The sequence below is a fragment of the Cydia fagiglandana genome, chromosome 17, assembly GCF_963556715.1.
Source record: "Cydia fagiglandana chromosome 17, ilCydFagi1.1, whole genome shotgun sequence".
Lineage (NCBI taxonomy): Eukaryota > Metazoa > Arthropoda > Insecta > Lepidoptera > Tortricidae > Cydia > Cydia fagiglandana.
The window spans coordinates 12,284,126-12,305,813 of NC_085948.1; the positions used below are offsets into that span (position 1 = coordinate 12,284,126).

Here is a 21,688-nt window from a genome sequence, read left to right on the forward strand (position 1 = left end):
GCAAATAATTTCATAAGTACTTTGTTTGGCATACCAAATTTACAATCCTCTTAAGAGCCAACAGGAGTGGTCATTTCTCCGTACAAACGTAGGTTACTCGACTGTTTCCTCCGTGGGTTTTGATGCTAGAACAATGATTGAACAACACAGATTAATATTGTGTGTCAGACCGTTTTGCTTTATTTTGATATTTTTGTTTTTAAGGCGCTAGAGCCCTTCAAAAATGGCCAAAATGGCCTCATTGACCATGCCGCAATGAGAGGCGTAGTATTCAAAACTGATATCAATTAGCCAAAAAGGCAAAACGGTCCGACACAGATAATTTCACAATCATTTAGATTTCCAAATTTGATTACTATTGGTTAAGTTTTGGAGGAGGAAACAGTCGAGTACGAAACCTTGATTATTGAGAATTTTATATACGCAGGATTTTTCGCCTCGTCCTTATCGCATTAGTTTTAGGAGCCGCTTCCGTTAGCGAGACGGGTATATTTACCTAAAATGTTTAAAACTCAGCTCCTGTTTCGTCTTAAATCAAGAAGGCATGGTACACCTGTTATAAATAATTACCTATTTACTCTTTGTGCAACCTCATCCATCAAGCTCTTTACAGATTTATCCCAGATCAATTACCCCATTGACTTAATATCGCGCAAAGAGAGCTCGTTCAAATATTCACCAGCGTGGCGCCCCGGGCTTTGTCTTGAGTGCTTACTTAGGGGGTTTTTTATGAGTACCTACATGTCTGTATTATCGTAAACATTCATATTTGTTTGTGTAGGAACAAGGTTCCACATACAAACACAATATTGATTGATTGATACGAAGTCTCTTGAGTTTAAAATTGTTGAATTTATTAACAAGAAGCTACGTTAACATTGCATTGCATTGCAAACTTAATAGTTTCTCGAAAGCTCTATAATTTATAAATGACGACATACTTACATACCTATAAGTAAAAAGTTATTATTTTGCTTCTTTTTTTATATATCCCTGCTATCTGCCATTTTCAATTCAATTGAATTCAATTTATTTATTTAAAGACAACAATGGTCCATAATGGTTAGTAACACTTAAGATTAAAAACTAAGTGTTAGTGGAACAAAATCAGAAAGCGACAAATGAACACAGACAGCTAAAAAAAATTACAATTTCAGCAATTTCGAAATTAAAGTTTTCTTTATTTTCTAATAAGATTTTTCCGACTTTTTGGAAACTTCCCGCAACTCGCACATCTGTGATATCAATGGTTTACAGTGTGGTCGACGGTACCTACCGACTAACAGATTGTGAAACAATGCCACTGCCGTGGGGTTAATGCGCGGTCAACCGCCCCGGCGTGTCGCGAGTCGCGGCACTTTTACTGATTCCCGACGGCTAAGAATTACGCAGCGTACTGCGTAGGCGAACAACACGCGAACGCGAAGCGAAGCGATGCGGCGCGGGGTGAATCAATCCTTTGATACCTATAGAAGTGTCCTACTTGGGCGATCTCGTTACGAACGCGAACGCCTTGGGCCCGCCGCCGCGCCGCGTCGTGTTCGCGAGTAGTTCGCTTACGTAAGACGCAGCGTTAGAACCAGCTACCGTTTAACTCAGACATTTGGTATTTTAGTGCAGGTTTTTTAGTTGAAGGTTGGTACTAAATCTACGAGTAGTTTAAAATTTTAATGTTTACGTACTGACCAAAATTGAATCTCACGCACCTAAAACTCAAACCTTCTGAACTTCTTACCAAGACTTTCTACTGGACTTTCTGAGTTTAATGGTACTCGTATAAGTATTCTTTGTACATTATTATGGGTCCAAACTTATTAAAGATGCTTCGATTTAGTGCTCTAGATTACTTTGTCTATTTCCTCTTTACAACCATCAACTATGCCATCGCTTTTTTTATCATCTCTTCTTCAATTTAAGAGGTATCCTCTTTTCGGTGGAGTATTTTCCATTTCTCCCTCTCATATGCCATAATTACCTCTTGATACGACACGACACCAGCTTTTTCCTTTATTTGGTCTGCATAGCTACGCCATTTTATCTTGCCTTCTATGATAGTTTAAAGAAGTTGTCGTGCCGTAACAAATGTCCAATCATTTTCCCCGTCTTTTATCATATTGTAGCCATTTTCGGGGAATAAGTAAAAAAAACTTTAAGGCCAAGCTTGAGTAAAAAAAAAAATTTAGAATAAGTCTGGTGCTTGTTTGGTGTTATTCACCCTTTTCCATAAACACTGTTAAAGTCTGTGCGGAAAGAAGAGAGTCATGGAAAGTATGAGGCCCAATACATTCCACGACTCTTCTCTTTCCGAACAGACTCTATGTGTAATGTTGCTAACTGTTGTGCAATTGGTATAATCGCCATAATCGGTTAAGTCAAGTGGAGTGCGGTCAACTGCCCCTTGCATTTATAGTGCTTCGTAGACTACGAGTCGGTAAAATGTACCTACTTTAGCGGTACATTAATTCGTATTGTTTCGCAACACAGTAGGTGGTGGTACTAGTGCTCGACATGCTAATGCCCAATAGATGACACCCTGCTGTCACCTCTATTGACAATTACTTAAGTTTCAAGATGACATGTACTGGGACCGCGTCGAGCACCTACTGGTCTAGGGTCATGCTTATCGCATCGATAATGATGATAGAGTATAGGTATACGTTAACTTGTGACACCGCGAGACAGTAATAAGAGAAGAGTGTCTTATCACAGAATAAGTAATAGTATTGTCATACAGAAAGGCCACGCACCGCCCCGCCCCGACTCGCTTTACCTCGCCCCGCGACTGGCCGCGACATGAATCTGGCGGACTTCTGGCATCCTCTCGGTAAAGCGACTTACCCACACGCACAATGACGCGTGTACAGACGTGCCGCGCACACATATAAACGCAAATGATTAGGTATTGATGTATGGCGTGTCCGCCCTGTGATCTTATCTAGATTTCTTTTTTCATTAATTTGCATATAATCGTATCAACAAATATCAGTCAAATTCTACTACCTACTCGTGTGACTAGTTACCTTTTTGACGTTTCCTGCAGTAATGCAGTCGACTGCAGCATTATTGCAGTGCGACATTACAGCCGCAAATGACTAAAATCTCGGTTTATGTTGGCCGGATTTCTGTCATTAGAGGCAGCAATGCAGTCCGCAGTCATATCGCGCTGCAATACTGCTGGTGGAGCCTGAATTCGAACGGTACCTTAACAAAGCATCATATGTAACTAAGTTTGAAATAAGAAATTCCTGTTTTAGCTGAAATACTCTAACTAGTATTACTTCGTCGCGTCCATCGATCAATCCAGAACAACGGAAAGCGCAAACTGAAACTTTAGGGTCGCAAACAGCCGAACTCATATTCAAATAGTGCACTAACGAAGGGGCAAGTTCACAAGTTGTAAGAAATACTCGGATGGGGGCAGGTTGTCTGTTATTACAGGCTAGCGAGCACGGGTGTGGTGTGGATCATACTAGTGTATTGTTTTGATCATACGTAAAAGTATGATGTGGCATATCACTCAACTCGTATTAAAGTAGTTCACTCACTTCGTCCACATCATCAGTCCACCTTGTCGGGGGCGTCCTCAAAAGAGCTTGATTTTTTTGCATATCTAATTAAGAGCGGGTTATCAGTCTGTATGCTAGGTTTTTCTTGTCGCTTGTGACTTGACAACCCTATTTACCTACCCTAGAGCTGATAGAGATATTTAGTTCGAAGAACAGCATAACTCCTGATGTTTAGCTGTTAAATATATATATTTAGGCGCCACTTGCACTATCCTACTAACCCGGGGTTAACCCGTTAAACCGTTAACCCTGTGGTAACCATGGCAACTCCAGGTTTAACCGGTTATCCCCGGGTTAGCGTGATGGTGCAAGTGGCGCTAACTCTTTTATTTTAATAAGTTTTTAAACTTATTATAAATGAGTTCCTATCTATGTATAGGTACATTATCTATATACTTATTTCTCTATGGTTGAGCTAAACCCTCAACTCGTGAGTTCTCGGTAAGCGTTAGGAACGGCACCCAAAATGTTAGTTTAGGCGTGCTATCACAATTAGGGATCTCGTCAGTTTAACTTGTAATCTTAAGTGATGTACGCAGTTATGTAAAGTAGGATTGCTGTTTTGTTGATATTAGAAATTAAGTTTATCACATTGAAAAAGTTGAGTCGCAGAATTGATGCTGATTTCATGAGCAATTAAAGACGGATTAAAGACATTTGTATATATTTCGATTTCTTATAATTACTTATATAACATATTTCAACGCATGTTGGTTAAGGAACACATTTACTTATGTATTATATGTCGCATAATTGCGGTAGCCGACTTAGGTACGTGTATTTTTTATCATAGTATGCTGCCATGCCTGCCATTGCTTTTAGTTCCCCATCACGAAATTCACGGATTTCTATTATATAGGTAGGCGATACGACGTTACAGGTATATTTTGGAATACTCTTGTTAGATTTGAAAATATTCTCACGTCTTACTCCAATTTCATTCCTTTTTTGCCTCCCTGCGAAAGATGAGACTCAAAAGAAACAGGTGAGAGTGCGCAAAAATGTTTAATTGTGATCGACACGTGCCTGAATAAAACACGGTCTCCCCAGGCAACACGATAAAAATGCTCATTAACATTTCCTCAAACAAACAAAAGCTTTCTGGTAGCACACGGAAAAAACCAATATAGCCCAGAGCGGCTAAAGTGGAAAAGAAGTTAAGAGGTGTCTATTTGTCACGTTCCTTCCTGAATAACGCTCTGCTTTCCAATTAAGGGTAAGCGCTCTCTTTGTTTATCTTAAATTGCGAGAAAATCTCACTCAAATTATCGAGTGAAAAGACAAAGGGGAGATCGGTGCCCCGCGAACATAACTTTTGTTTCGTTCCGGGAGAAAAAGTTGGCTATCTGATGCCGAGGGACGGGGCGCGGGGAATTTTTAATAAGCGAAAAATTTAATGAGGGCCCCCAACGTTTTTTGCTTCGGTTTGCCGTGTCAGCGGGGAGCGGACAGCCTTCACTTTCATTTAGCTGGGAATTATTAATTACAGAACAGTTTCCATTCTAAGAAACCGAATTGATGATTAAAATAATAGGGTAAGTTGGGGTAAGTTCAAGGGAAAATTTATCTCTTCATAGACACGTGTAAATACAATTTTTTTTTTCGTAAATGTTATATGACCTATTCAAAATCAGCTTTTAATTCATGAGACGCATTAAGTTGCCCGTAAGTATTTAGGTATTTTTTTAAAGAACTAAGTATGTAAAAATATCCTAAACTAGACGTGAGAAAGAAATTTGTAATTCTCATCCTCACAATCATCCCATTTTGGTCACTTCACACAACCTCATAAAAATATCATATACATACCTATTCAATTGAAAAATCAAAGATTGAAAATTTAATTTCGCATTTAACTAACGATCCGTCCTGCCTTATTATGTGCAGCAAGAGCCCAATTTACCGCACCAGTAGTCAAGGAGTGACATCTGCTAATCGATTGATTGACCCCCGCCTTCGAGTCGCGATAAAAAATACACCCTCACCCTGCCCCCACACGCGTCTTTAATTGGCTGACATTGGATTTAAAGTGTACTCTTTAAATGTTTCCAAAAATATCACATATCAAGGTCGCGCTTTATGAAGCTACTACACATTGTTTTCAAGTGTAAAATGTCTTTTGACACGCGCTTTAACAACGGCGATTAGCGTTTTTGTCAGTGCTATTGTGGCTTCAGAGTAGACTGATTTTGCTGTCTTTTTTTACATGCGGCTTTTGGCTTAAAGATCATCAATCTGGTGCTCTTAATAAGCTTCATAATTATTTATTCAAATTCTACAGATCCATTTAATTTTGTTGCAAACTCTTGGAACAAAGATGTAACACTGATACTTGCGTTAGACTAAATATATCCGGAGTTGAACGTTTTTCCTTTAACTTCGTCTACAGTTTCAATTCACTCGAGTTTTATCTAGTTATTAGTAGTTGTTACTTCGAAACTCTTTGTAAAAAAAATTGCTACCTATTTTTTTACTCGTGCGATCAAATAATGTAAAAAAATCACTACATTTTACACGCATCGTCTGCAACCAGTACAATACCTTTACGTCTTTTCAAGAATATGAAGCTGCTTACGAACTACATGTACACCTCAATCCTCCTTATTTCTAAAGGCGGAGAGTTCAAAACTCTTTAGTCTACGTGCAAGTTGCACCTGTGTCTGTGCCCTCCCTTGAAGGTGAAATTATTTTTGTAAAAGCCGTGGCGAAAAAGATCTCCGCCTCACCTTTCGTTATTAACTGGAGCCCCTTTGATACAGTTCACTCGGCCCTTCGCTGAACTAATGATTTTGAATTAGCCTTGTTATTTCAAAACATCTCGGCGGATATGTTGTGGGGTGTTTTTGCACTTTTGGACGATGTTATACTGAGGGCGTATTAAATATGGTCATTATTTGATAACTTGGTATCTTATTTTTTATTATAAAAGGAGTAAGTATATAGGTATAATTTACTCAGACACTTTGTAAATAATGTGCAACTTTTAGTAATTTCTTGATCGAACTTACTTTAAGAGTAGGTTTTAATACCTAAGTACCTACTATGATAAGAATCTGGTGTTTTCAATATAAATAGTTTCGTGTTCTGGATATTTAAAGCGATAGCAATTAACGATTGATAGCAACTAGTGCCATAGTCGAGGCAAAGTGATATCTGCCTTGCGTCAATAAATATTATTAACCTACTTTTCCCTAAAGTGGAAGACAGGCCAAAACATTCATTACAATTTTAATAAATTTAAAAGAGGAACTATGGGGGTGCAAAAAATTCATAAAGCAAATTGAGATGAGCGAAACGGAAGCACTCACTTAGCTAACACCAGAAAAGGACAAACTCACTTTCTTTACAGTTTAGCCCGTCTTTTTCGGGTTGTTCTCTTTCCGTTTTTAATTATTGAACCACTCATTCCTAATTATTGTTATTAGCGCTGGGGAGAGTGGCGAAAATTGAGGGTCTCGGTAATATTGACCGCTTGGCTTGAGGTGCTTCCCTGGAGACGTTATTAATTGCGCTCGCTTTTCACTTTCTTGCTCTTTTGACGCTTCAATAAACTTGGATTTTACGACGCTGCTTATATTGGCCACGTTTTATTGTGGAGGGGACTTTATCCTGAAAATTGCGATGTGTGTGTCCATAGAGAACAAAATATATAGAGTGCTCACTCCATAGTTACTTCAGTTTTAGTACTAAAAAGACTATTATTTTTGTAGTCGACATTTAGCATTGAGTGCGGAATTATCAGTACTGCTAGAGTCTGTGCGGAAAGAGAAGAGTCGTGGGATTTGAGGGCGCGCCAGTGCTATTTTATGGTTTTTGCTATGCTGACAACACTGGTCACGTGATTATAGTACGACACTAAAGGTCATGATACTTGAATCCCTTTTGTTCCGGTTTTTTACCACGGCTTACTAAACGGAGCCTGGTGGTGGTGTCGGTTCGTTAACTCAATCCTCTGATTTAGCGCAGGCACTAGTTTTCTTTTTAAAACACACTTTGTTTTTATATCTCAGATACTAAAAAGTGACGGCGATTGACAAAACTGCTAAAACTATTTAAGAATCTGCCCAATACAACTGTAGTAATACAATTTTAGTACCAAACAAGATACGAGTCTCATTTATGTACTGTTAGGCAGAACCTACAAATAAAGAAATATTTTATTACAAAAAGTTTTATTCTTTGTAATCGAAGTCTGAATTAAAATATTCAATGTCACTTATGTTTGAGCTAGCTTCAAAACAACCAGGGACACTCATAGAACTATCTTCATCTGAACTGGATGTGCTTGAATCCGGCACGTAGATTACGAATTCTTGCATATCACCTACTTAGCGGTCTTTTATTAGAGATACCGTAGGTACTTTTACACAATCCTGAAAAAGAAATTACATATAAATATGCATAAAATGGCAAGTATCAAGACTATTTGTCAGTTATTTTAAAGATCATGAATGATCTGCATATTTATGAAAATTTATATATTTTGAATGAATATACTTACCGATTATGTACCGGAGACAAGTTACTTAGGGGGCTTATTAAATAGGTAATTATTTAATAATACATCAATACCCGCGAACAGCGGAAACACGTTCCGCGACTTTTTGTAAGTCGATAGTCGGCTTTTAGCTTGGAGGATATAACCAACGGAGACGCCATGTCTAAAATTTTCGGTACAAAATAGTCTGCCGTTTTTTGCGGGGGAGGGGCACATCAAATGTATAGGTACGTCATGTCAGATAAAGGTTAGTCCATACATATGGTTGACATGAGGTTGACCACTGGCCGCCTATTTTCGACAGAGGGGAACGCCTGTTAATGGCGGCTCCATTGTTAATTACTCCGAGGCTTTTAGCCGTTTTCTTCCCGCTGACAAAACCGAACAATGTTAAATATAATTTTCCTTGTGGTTTTATGTACGGTTTTATCGTGTTTTGAAAATATTTTATACATAAAACTTGCGGTTTTTGTTAATAAAAATATACATTGACAGAAGTTTGTTTACTTTTTACAAGACAGGTGTCAAAGGTTTAATTGCCATATAAAATTTAAAATGTTAGTTCTCGTTTCTGCCACGACCAAAGAATATAATACTCACTAGGAGAAGAACGGTAACTCCATACAAAAAAATGTCCCCAACCGTTTATACGTTTATACTACTGGCGCCCTCGATGTGTACCAATGGAACTAAAGTTAACAACCGGTTTAGCCTGGCGGGTATTGGTATTATAGGTATATAGTAATTATGTTGATAAACATATTTGTTATCTTCATATCACGAAATATATGAAAGATGCCAATATTACCCCATGTTTGTGGTATAATCTATTGATTTAAATAAAAGGCATATTTATGTTTATAACATTGTATTATGTTTTACATATAGAAATATACACTGAAAATTAAACCCTGACAACTTAATAAAAATAGACATTAATAAAGCGCATTCACAAAGTTTTCAGTATTATACAAATAACATTAGGCATACCTACCTATTACACTTTACAAACAGATACACTACACTTTACACACGGCATTTTACACAGATTTCTAACTTGTATTCATACATTTCTTCACGGTTAATTAATACGCTTTCCAGATGCGTTATGACTCGGTTCCTTCTGAACCCACTAAAGCTGTATAAATTTCACTCTGGCTGCTTCAACAGCCATTGCTCCGCATTTAGCACATTTTCTATGTGCATTGCTGTAATCTATGTAGGTACAGACTTACAGTCTTAAGTGGTTGTACCGCTACGTTGTATTTATTATTTAAAGATTTAATAAATAAAATGTTCGTTATGAACTTTAACCACAGCAGTTGGACAGAGTCATTGACAAATATATATTTTTATTATGGTGGATGATTATGCAATAAAACTTTGATTTTATGAAAAGACGCATTGTATTATTACTTTTCACACACATTTATACCGTGAATCGACACAATAACTAATTTTCAGTTTTATTGTAAAGGAAAGCGAACTAGCTTGAGCGGCCATTTTTGCAAGAGCGAAAAGCACAGATAAAATATCTTTGTCATAGATCTAGGCCGAGCTGTTTGAGGTTTCAAATTAAACTATTTCCACTATAAATGGCAAATTACTCATAAATCTTATAATAATACATATAACGCTCAAACAAAGCAAATATTCATTATAAAACTTAATCGCGTGTAATTAAGTTTTAAGCATTTTAAGTGCCGTTTTATGATTAATTATGTATAAAATTCGTGATAATTTAAATCAGAGTTGGGAGCAATGTTGCTGTAGAAAAATGTTTTTATTTTTATTACTCGCAACTTTTTCTCGGAGGCCAACGCACACATAGAAGCTTCATCAGGCGCACACATGCGCAATTATTTGGGGACATAACTTTCTTAGGAAGTGAACAGGCCTTGGCCACGACTCTTCTCTTTCCGCACAGACTCTACTTGACAATCGACCGAAAAGTCTAATACTCAACAATTTTCAGCTAATATTACAACCGGATTAACCGGAACTCTATTTTCAACGACTTATGCTTTTAATATTGGTTGTAAATTGTTGTTGATAACAATTTTCGTGAGTCGCGACACTAGAGAATTCTAATATCGAGTAGCGGTACTGATAATTCCGCTACTCGATGCTAGATGTCGACTGCGAAAATAGTCGTATTGGTACCAAAACTGATGTATGGAGTGAGCACTCTTACTATATTTCTCTATGGTGTGTCATACGCGCATGTGTAGTCAATTGGTTAATATCCCTAATGCGTATCGGCCTGTTTTATATCCAAATTGGCGCTCTCGCAAATCCCCAATAAGCCCGTGAAACCCAGATCAAAGGAGCTGGCAGCCATTACGATTGCGGCTCATTTTTTATTTAGCGGACGGGACTCTTATCTTAACGTTCCCTTGCTTTATGATGGCATAAAGCTGATTTTTAATCTGACGCACCCACCCGGAAGCTCTTGAGAATAATGTTTTTTCTTTTCACTGGCATAATTATTTCTTTTTATAAATTTAGCGCAGGTATTTTTGTGTTATTGCTGTAAATGTTGTTGTTTTGCTAGAAGTTGATAATTAACACTTTTAACTTAAAACAGTATAAAGTTAGACCAAGAAAAGTTTACAGTAATTTTGATAGCCCACGCAGTGCAAGTGTTCTTTATACGTCATAATTTCATATTAGTTTAACGTTTAAAATAAGTAAAATAACACAGACTTTTCTTTGTCTAACTCTATGTACTTACTTATCTACAATTCCGTTCCAACGACATATTCATTGCAAAATATACCTGCCTAATTAGTGACCATCCTCGACTTCGCACGGGTTAACAAATTATACACTTGAATCTTCCTCACGAAATTCTATTGATAGGTGAAAACCGCATGAAAATCCGTTCAGTAGTTTTTGATTTCATCGCGAACGTATACATACAAACAGCCATACGCGGCAGGGGACTTTGTTTTGTAAGGTGTAGTGATGCATAAATACTTATGACTAGCTGTTGCCCGCGACTTCGTCCACGTGGACTCTTATCTTGAACATTTTACATCTTGTGTACCTATAATTTTCATCGATGCAAACTTTATAATACAAACTTTTAATATAATGTTAATGCCCTTTTACCAAGTTTGAAGTTCCTAGCTTGAAAGCTTGAAAAAAAAAGGTTTGATTTTCATACAAAGTTTCAACTTCTTTTTCACCACGTTATCCCGGGGATGAATATTCAAAAACGCGGAAATTAGTTTTCTGGTAATTTAATTTAATACTTTATTGCAAAGTTTCAAGTTCCTAACTTAAAATAAAATTTGCACCCCAAGACGAACTTTCATCCCCTTTTTAACCCCCCTAGGGGTTGAATTTCCCAACACGTTGCAATTACTTTTTTTGTAATCAGCTATTACGACTTTCTAAGAAGTTTCAAACATTTGTAATGGATTCAAATTTTCAACCCCTTTTTAAACTTGTTAGTAGATGAATTTTACAAAACGCTGAAATTACTTTTCCTGTCTATCAATAATATCCCCAAATACACAGATTCAAATCCCACCTTCAAGAAAATTCTGATATCCATACAAACTACCAACCCCTTTTGCACCAACTTTGGGGATGAATTTTCAAAAACGCTGAAATTAGTTTTCTTGTATTTTCATTTAATACCTTGTTGCAAAGTTTCAAGTTCCTAGCTTAAAATAAAATTTGCACCCCAAGACGAACTTTCATCCCCTTAGGGTTTGAATTTCCAAAAAAAATTGCAACTACTTTTTTTTGTAATCAGTTATTACGACTTTCTAAGAAGTTTCAAAGCATTTGTAATGGATTCAAACTTTCAACCCCTTTTTAACCCTGTTAGGGGATGAATTTTCAAAAACGCTGAAATTAGTTTTCTTGTATTTTAATAACATATCTTTTTACGAACTTTCAAATTCCTAGCTTAAAATAAAACTTGAACCCTATACAAACTTTCATCCCCTTTTTAACCCCCTTAGGGGTTGAATTTCTCAAAACCGCTTCTTATCTCTTGTACACTTTATTAATGTAATCTAGTGTGCAAATTTCAACCTTCTATCTTTTGTAGTTTCGGCTCTGCGTTGATGAATCAGTCAGTCAGTCAGTCAGTCAGGACACTTGCATTTATATATATAGATTATAAATAATTATAATGAGTGCGATTTCAAGATGCGTTTAAAAAATGAAACCATCCCTTTCAACGCTCTTTTAAATTTATTGGTTCCACACGCGCTTGCTAGATGGCGCCACGCGTCCCATTACGAGCAAAATTCGCTCAAACAGAACTAAGCAATAACTGCAAGTTATTTATTCAGACAATATTTGTATGAGCCCGTGTAGGTACATTGTGGCGCCCCCTAGGGGATCAATATCAGCAGTTTATGAAGTATGTCGCACGTGCAAACTGCAATATGTTCGCGAGGGGGCAGACGAAAGCCTTTTTATGAATAACTCAGTGATTTATGTAGAAGGCGGCGAATGCCTTCATTTTTTCCCTTAACGTTCCCTTTGACATGTATGGGTTGGTAGAGCATATTATATTTGCTATCTACATACATGTCGTATATGCTCCGCGTATTGTAGGATTTGTAGGGATCCGATATCTTTATGATTCAATGGTATCTTATACATATTTACCCAAAGCTAGATTAGGTAATAAAAGCTTTGTGATAACGCAAATATAACAGCGCTGGACGCCGTTCCTATAGTTGCCACCTTAAATTTTTAATGCAAGCAAAATGGATTTATTGATATACATACGTATCTTATATATAATTTTCTATGTATAAAAGGCGGTATGTAGGATATATCGTCGCCTGGTACCCAGCGTAGTACAAGCTTTGCTGTACCCAACATAGTACAAGTTGGTACAAGCTTTGATTAGTTTGGGGCTAGGTCGATGTGTGTAAGATGTCCCCTAATATTTATTTATTTATTCGTATATCTGATTTTAATATCTATGACACATACATTAATTTAAGAAACAATTTAATCGCTTGCAAACTACCGTAATAACACAGGCTTTGGAACATAAGTTTTATGTGCATTAGTTCCTTATCAATATACATAGGTACCTAGACGATTTGATATAAGTATGTATACTTACACCAAAACATTCAACATAAAAATACACATAAAAAAAACTGGATACAAAACAAGAAGAGCCAACGAGACTGCCTCATTCCCCGCAACTCACGAAATTGCTTATTTTGGCGAAAATTGGAGCCGAAAAACAATTTCTTGGTCTCTCTTAAGTTCGCGTTCACTTTATGTGGGTTTTATGAAAATAAGTGGGAGGCCGCTCATTTCGGGTCGGAGGGGGGGTTGGGTGCGGCCGGAGGGGGGGTGTTTATGTCGTTTTCATGGCCCGAAGGACCACGGCTGCTGGCATACAGCCAGACGCTGCTGGGAATGTAACACCCTCCTTTGTTTTGAACGCTTTGCGGAGTTTTTATCTTGCGATTCGTTCAGACGTAATTAGGATTCAAATGCGTGCAATGGTCAGCTGATGTTGTAGTAATTAGTTATAGCAACATTAGTAATTAACAGTACCAACTTGCCGCCAGTATTATTCCTTTTTCTAAACAGCAAAAAAATGTGGAATCTAACTGCGCTTATTTAGCACAACTATAGTCTGTATCTTTAAGTATTTAAAAAAGTAAAAAAAACAATTTATTACATTTTTGGGTAGTTATAACATTTATTGGTTAACCAACCAAATCCCGGATCAGTCACTGAACGACCTGACTTTAACCTACCTACATTATTTGATCATGTAATGTTTTAAACTATACCCTCAATTTACTTAAGGAGCCATTTGAGGGTAGATTTTGTTTACTTTTATTTAAATGCCTAAAGATACAGAGTATAAAGGTAAATAACCTTTCTCTATCCGTTTTCAACGCACTTAGAGCAGCGTTTTTAGGAGATATAGGTAGGTCATGGCCAAAGGCAGCTAAGGGAAATATGGCCGCATCGGGCGTTGGGGCAGACAGCGCGACCCGCACTCGCGGTATCTTGTGCACGAAGATTATGCTCTCATTTCATTTGTCATTACAGGTGACGTACTTAATTACTCCATAAAATGCACTGTTATCGGGAAAAAATAAAACACTTTTGGTTGTCAATAAACCGATACCCCGGGATCGGAACCAGGTTTTTGCGAAAACATCGAAATAACCATATTTTTCGAATTAATTTATACTTAAAATGTAGGACTCAGTTGTGTATTTAGGTAACACCTTCGTTTTATTAGATTGCCCAACTAGAAATAATATGATTAACAAAGAACGAAATAAGACCGTTTTCGTTCCCGTACAAAAAATACTGGTATCCGATCCCTGCCGATACCTTCTGTCATAAAACTGTAAATTAAATTCTCGCGTTATTGGGTTGAGTTATTTTTTCTCTCACCAATGAATATATCAAACGAACGTGACAGAGAGTCTAGCTTGGCTATCGCTTAATCATCGCACGTAGTACCTGTTACAAAGCGCTATAAAAGAGACGAATGTCGTTTAGACCCGATTGTGGCCAAACTCAGCAAACCGAGCTAGTTATAGGAGCGCGTTGGGTTCAGGGTAGACCACGCGACCCGCCGCCGCCGCGCTCGCGGTGTGTCTTGTGCCCGCAAATAATGTTATTATTTCATATCATTACTTCAATGTGCTTTATTATACCGTAAAATTACAAATGAAAAAAAAAAACAACAGGTTGCACTCCGGGAGTGCCGACAGAAGTGAAAACTCAATGGCTAGTCCAAAATGTCTGCAGCACTATGTATAATTGACTCATCCCCCTTTCTATTGAAAAACTTTAGTTCCGAAATTGCTGGTCACTGGTCAGTGAGCTTGTTTAAAATTGGAGATTCAAATATGTAGCGTTAATTGTTTAAAATTCGAATAGAAATTGTAAAGTTACCTTGCAGACCTCTCATCTAAATATATTTGGTCATGATATTTTGAGTTTTATTCACCAGTACTAGAGTTCACTTTTATTAGCGATTTCATCAAGATGTAGCTTTATTGAATTATATTTGAGTGATATAAAGTTAGAATGTAACTGTGAGATCCTCGTATATCAACCCGTACAAGATTAGAACCTTTTTCATGTAATGTCATTGAATTTTTCTTCATTGATATAAATGCCATCTAAATGAGTGGTCACGTGATCGCTGTCTCGAGTTTATGTATCATTTTTTCCCCACCTCAGAAAGTGCCTAGCGCCGCTAAAGAAGTTTTCACTTCAAAACGTTTTCATTTAAAAAATATCGAGTGGTAAATTTTAAATTTTATATAACACTTTAAACTCTCGCGTTTTGTACACATATTTAATTACACAAATTATTTCGCGGTAAATTTCAAATTATGTGTAAATGTTAAGACACTTCTTACAAGCAGAAAGTGACACGACTTACTTCTAACCTTATTTTCTTAATTAATACATGCATTGTTCTACACATTCAGAGCTAATCACGACATGTTGCCTCGTAAAGGCATTTTCAATACAAACATAGGGAAATCCACGTTATCGGCTACGACGTAGCGCTACGACCGTAGCTTAGCGGTGAATGTGTGTTAATCAGACCTGACTGAACTGAGTAATTATTGTAATTCTTGTAAGTTTCTGTAACTTGTTTTGTGAGCCAAATAAAATAAAATAAAATGTCGAAGGGGCTGAAACGAAATGAACGCCTCGATATCGATATAAAGCTCTGTTCGCACGTATTTTTTTAATAAATAATTGCCTAGATCAGAGCATTGTTTCGCACCCCTAAATATGTTTTTTGAACACAAAAAAAAACTACATATATGATCGTACTTGGCTGGTAGTCTAGCTGTTACGGGCAAAGGCCAATAATATACATGGACAAACGATAAGGAGGAATCAAATTCACAATCTGTTACCTATCTGCCCGATTTAATCTTTAAGATACGTCAATTAATAGATCTAGAAAGGATATGGATTAGATGTGTCAGTGTCAATAGTGACGTATTTGTTTGAAGAAACGTCACATTTGACACTGACATATCTAATCCATATCGTTTCTAGATCTATTTATTGATGTATCTTAAAGTTTGAATCGGGCCGTAAGTAGGTATTACAATTGAAGGGATGTTTACAAAAACGACGTAAGTGCTTAGAGCGATTGACACTTTTTTAAGAACATTGTTAATCGTTTCAGGTGTCAACCAGTGTAGTCAGTTATGTTGTCTTTGTAAACATCCCTTTAATTAGAATATGTACCTCAACGTCGATAAGTGAAACATTCCGCATGTTAGTGGGCGGCGTGGGTTGTGACGCGGTTCATTATAAGTACTCGTACCTACAATACAATACAATACAAATACTCTTTATTGCACACCTCATTACAGAAAACAATACAAATAATACAGGAAGAAGAGGTTAAACAACAGGCGGTCTTATCGCTAAAAAGCGATCTCTTCCAGACAACCTTTAGGTAGCGGAAATTAATAAATTTATGTCATGTCAGTAGGTGTTTCAAATTCAATATAAGAATTTCAGCACAGAAAAACACAATACAAAACAGTATAAAAGTATAACATACAAATAAAAATAAAATAAAATAAGATTTATATAAATACACATATTATACATACATAAAATTATATACATATACACATATATATATATATATAAATGTAAAAATGCCAGCTATAGGGAAAAGGAAGCAGGTAAAAGTATTACGGAGCAGATAAAAAGTGAAGTTTAACGAGTGTCTTGAAAGAATAAGGAGACTGGGCGCACCTTAAGTCTGCAGGCAAAGAATTCCATAGTCGTACAGATTGAAAAGTGAAAGAATTTGTATAGAATTTAGACGAGGATGACGGGACAGAAAGAAGCAAATTCTGGGAGGACCTAACCGAACGGAGATAGCTGAAACGGTTTTTAAGATAGCGGGGAGTTGCGGGGTTAAAAAGAATGGAATACAGAAGTGACAAAACGTGGGAGTTACGACGTAGGCGAATAGGGAGCCATTTGAGCTGCGACCGGAAGTGGGAGGCATGATCATATTTGCGGAGCCCAAATATAAACCGTATGCAGATATTTTGGATACGCTCAAGCTTATTAAGTTGCTCCTCAGTGAGATCGAGATAAGCAACGTCAGCGTAATCCAGAATAGGGAGAAGAAGAGTTTGTGCAAGGGCAATTCTAGTAGGAATGGGAAGGAAGTTTCGTAATCTCCTGAGGGAAGCAACTGCCGCGAACATCTTCCTGCTGACTTCGCCCACCTGAGGTCCCCACGATAAGGTCCTATCCATAATGATGCCAAGGTTTTTTACCTTCTACGAGTAGGGAATCAAAACGCCATTAAAGTAAATAGGTGAGAGGTTGTTAAAATCAATTCTGGGAAGCAGTTTTGGGCTACCTATTATAATAGTCTGTGTCTTTGACGGATTTACTTTTAGGCCAAAACTGCGACTCCAATTCGAGATTTTGTCTAAGTCGCTATTCACTTTACGGATAACAGACGTGAGTTCGCCAATAACGCCCTGTGAGTAAATCTGAAGATCGTCGGCATAAAGGTGATAATGTGAAGTTAGGTTAGAAGTAATTGAATTTATAAATATAGAGAACAACAAAGGAGACAGCACGCCACCTTGCGGAACGCCAGCCAACGTGTTGGACCAAGAAGAAAGACAATCATCCACCTTTATGCCTACTTTAGTTTAGCACCGTTATTACTGTTATTAGTGGCTTTTAGCATTTGCACCGTGAAATGCAATAGTATTATCGGTTACCAATTGTTCTTAGTTAAATATATTATTTATGTGTGTATGTTTTAGCAGAAATAATAATAAGTGAACCGTCGTGTTTGCGGACTGGGGCCTGATCGTGGTTTTTGGTACGCGGTGTAGATATTAATGAACAAAACTTACAGAAGTGGCTCACAAAATACTTACAAAGACATTTTGGTATATAGATGTGGTATATTAAATACACATATATAGTTTTAAAAAATTACAGGTAAAATATCTATATCTATCTATCTTAAATATGTATCTTAAAGTTTGAATCGGGCCGTAGGTATTACAATTGAAGGGATGTTTACAAAAACGACGTAAGTGCTTAGAGCGATTGACACTTTTTTAAGAACATTGTTAATCGTTTCAGGTGTCAACCAGTGTAGTCAGTTATGTTGTTTTTGTAAACATCCCTTCAATTAGAATATGTACCTCAACGTCGATAAGTGAAACATTCCGCATGTTAGTGGGCGGCGTGGGTTGTGACGCGGTTCATTATAAGTACTCGTACCTACTTTAGTTTAGCACCGTTATTACTGTTATTAGTGGCTTTTAGCATTTGCACCGTGAAATGCAATAGTATTATCGGTTACCAATTGTTCTTAGTTAAATAAATTATTTATGTGTGTATGTTTTGTCAGAAATAATAATAAGTGAAACGCGGTGTAGATAACTATTAGTGAACAAAACTTACAGAATTGGCATATAAAATACTTACAAAGACGTTTTGGTATATTAAATATAGTTTAAAAAAATTACAGGTAAAATATCTATCTATTTTGAACCACAGATATGTCAGAGCAAAATTATAAACGCTTCTAAATATTGGCTGCAAAAACGACTCTGCGTCTTATAGTTATGGACCTATGGAGTTATAGTATAGCCAAAGGTAAAATATAATCTTTATATTTAATTTAAGCCCCCCCCCCCCCACATCTAGCGTCATTCGAGCGTCGGCGTCTACAACTGTATGGCCGCGCTCGACGCAACGTCGACGCAACTGCACAGCGACGTCATTTTCCATAGCGCTGACCAGACGCCGAAAAACGCCGACGCTCGAAAGACGCTAGATGTGGGGGGGGGCCCTAAACAATCCCCACAACCCTTTCCTCAAGGGGTCACGTAGCGCGCAACCACGTCGCGAGATCATCTCGCGCCGGAGCTGTGCTGTCGGCGGGTGATTTGTGGCGGGGCCCGCGTGCCGACACGACCCAGTCGATTGACACGACAAAACGTTTACTTTCAATTTTAAATCTGTAGCAATTATTAGGGTTCCGTACCCAAAGGGTAAAACGGGACCCTATTACTAAGACTCCGCTGTCCGTCCGTCCGTCCATCTGTCACCAGGCTGTATCTCACGAACCGTGATAGCTAGACAGTTGAAATTTTCACAGATGATGTATTTCTGTTGCCGCTATAACAACAAATACTAAAAACAGAATAAAATAAAGATTTAAGTGGGGCTCCCATACAACAAACGTGATTTTTGACCGAAGTTGAGCAACGTCGGGCGGGGTCAGTACTTGAATGGGTGACCGTTTTTTTTTGCCTTTTTTTATTATGGTACGGAACCCTTCGTGCGCGAGTCCGACTCGCACTTGCCCGGTTTTTTAACCCTTAGGGAGTTAGCCCTTAGCACACGGCGACTTTTTGCAGCGATAGTAGCGAAGCTGCCACGATATACAGTCGCGATGCTGTTGCCGGGCATATGTCAGATACCCTCGCACACGTAAACATGATTCTGCATGTCATATGGCTCCTCTACACGATGGGCCAGCACCGGCCACTCCAAGGGACGCAGCTATTCGGTAGAATGAGATAGCAATATCACTTGCTCCCTCTAACGCATAAATGCGTCCCTTGGAGTGGCCGGCGCTGGGCCATCGTGTAGAGGAGCCATTATGATTTTTGGGGGCCTCCCTTAGCCGTGTTACTCTCTCTGGTGCTCTCGTCCTAAGGATATTATGACTCACCCTAGACCGGGCCGGGACCGGGCCGGAACTGCCGGCGCTTCGTTTTCTATGAAGAGCACGACGTGATCCTTCAAAGAAAATGACATGTCGGCCGCCTCGGCCCGGGGACGGCCCGGTCTAGCGTGAGTCATCTTTTGACTCATTGAATATAGAACACATGTTTGAAGTTCCTCATGAGGTTGCTCAAATAAAAATGCAGTAGAAACTAGAAACGTGAAATACCGTAAAATGGGGTGAGTTGGGTGAAATTTGACTTTCAAACCTCGCTAAAATTTTATTTTTACATGTGAAAACTGAATGGTGTATATAATAAGTGGTTCGGACGTTTGTATTTTAGTTCGTATTTTATTTTAAGTAGTTCCATTTCATAACTTTGACGATAAAGAGGAAAACCTACCTCACCCCGTAGTGCCTCGTATTTGGGGTGAGAGGGTTTTTCATACAAAGGTGATTTTGCAAGATTGTTGGATCGATTTTTTTTATTATGCGTATTACTATAGCCTCATTTTAAATTGGAATACATTATTTTTGTAGCAGTAGCCTTAAAATCCCTTCTCACCCCCCTCTCAAACCTTCTCTCCCCATTCATAACCCAACTCTCCCCGCGAAACCCTCACCTACTCACCCCGTTTTACGGTAATAACTAAACATTCCATAAGAACCATAATCAAGACGAATAATAAATCCTTACACTTTAAAAAGTTAAAATCTATACTTATGCAATTATATACCTATGGTGTATGCTAGGTGGCTAGATTATTTACCATCTTGGGCTAACAGCTCTCGTAAATTTCCTGGCGATTTCATAATTTTCCAAAGGAGTGTACACTGCACTGCGTCAAAACAAAACTACGTCTTTGCATAAGAGAATACAGTTTTTTTATGACGTAAATATCAACTGTCATAGACTAGGAATCCTCTAGACCGAGCTAGACCAATTATTTCATGCAACCGATGATGTCAAAAATGCGGGGGTGCGCGGGACGAGTTGAGCGAAGTCCCGTGCCGTGATTGGTCCATTCAAAGACACGGACGGCACACAAAGACACTTTTGACTCGAACGTGGAGTAAAATTAAGTGGCAGAGGGGGTAGCGCGACTATGCTCAGTCTGGAGGATGTTTTGTTTGTGTCAATACTGATGTCAATATATTTGCAGGTAAATCCTTCACGCTGACAATAATGCTGGCTACGTCGCCGCCACAAGTGGTGACGTATCAGAAAGCCATCAAGGTGACGGTGGACGGGCCGCGCGAGCCACGCTCCAAGACACGCCATCACGGGTTCCATCCCTTCCACTTCGGGCCGCGGTTCGCGCCGGACCCTCTGATGGGATCACTACCGTTCAAACTATCAGGTACCTAAATGTCTATATACAATTTCATAATTAAAATAACACATAAACTACACACATAAAACTAAATATGTATAGAATAAATTACCTATTGAAGCCCGTCCCGGGCTGCCTCCGACGCAAAGATGCCCATCACGCTTTCTACGTTGCCGCGTTGGATTGCCTATATTGATCTCCTTTTCTTAATGATGATACTGACCATGACGATGACGTCATTACAACTGTACTGTCAGCATCCAATAGATAGTGACGGAAAAAGTGTCCAAATATTTTGGAACACATCTTGGTGTGTTACGATATAATATATATTTCGCCAAAAAAATATCACATCTCTTAAAAATGTTATCAACTTAAATATGTACAATTTTCAACTATGTTCTCGCAATAAAAAATATTGATTGATTTACTTTGATTGTTACTATCTAATAGTTGCTGATTATACCGAATTCCAATACCCGCCATATTGACTATTATATCTCTTCCTTTATGGCCAGGTTCGCGGCACCACAAGTTCAGAAAGCCAATCATTTAATTG

General features: G+C 38.0%; 1 protein-coding gene across 1 annotated transcript in view; it reads left to right on the forward strand.

Moving 5' to 3' along the window:
• LOC134672534 (runt-related transcription factor 1) overlaps nucleotides 1-21,688 on the forward strand; it is a 48,045-nt gene that overhangs the window by 10,168 nt on the left and 16,189 nt on the right. Inside the window, exon 4 of the mRNA XM_063530480.1 lies at nucleotides 20,959-21,156. Coding sequence (XP_063386550.1) covers nucleotides 20,959-21,156 — 198 coding nt within the window. The remainder of the gene's footprint in view (nucleotides 1-20,958; nucleotides 21,157-21,688) is intronic.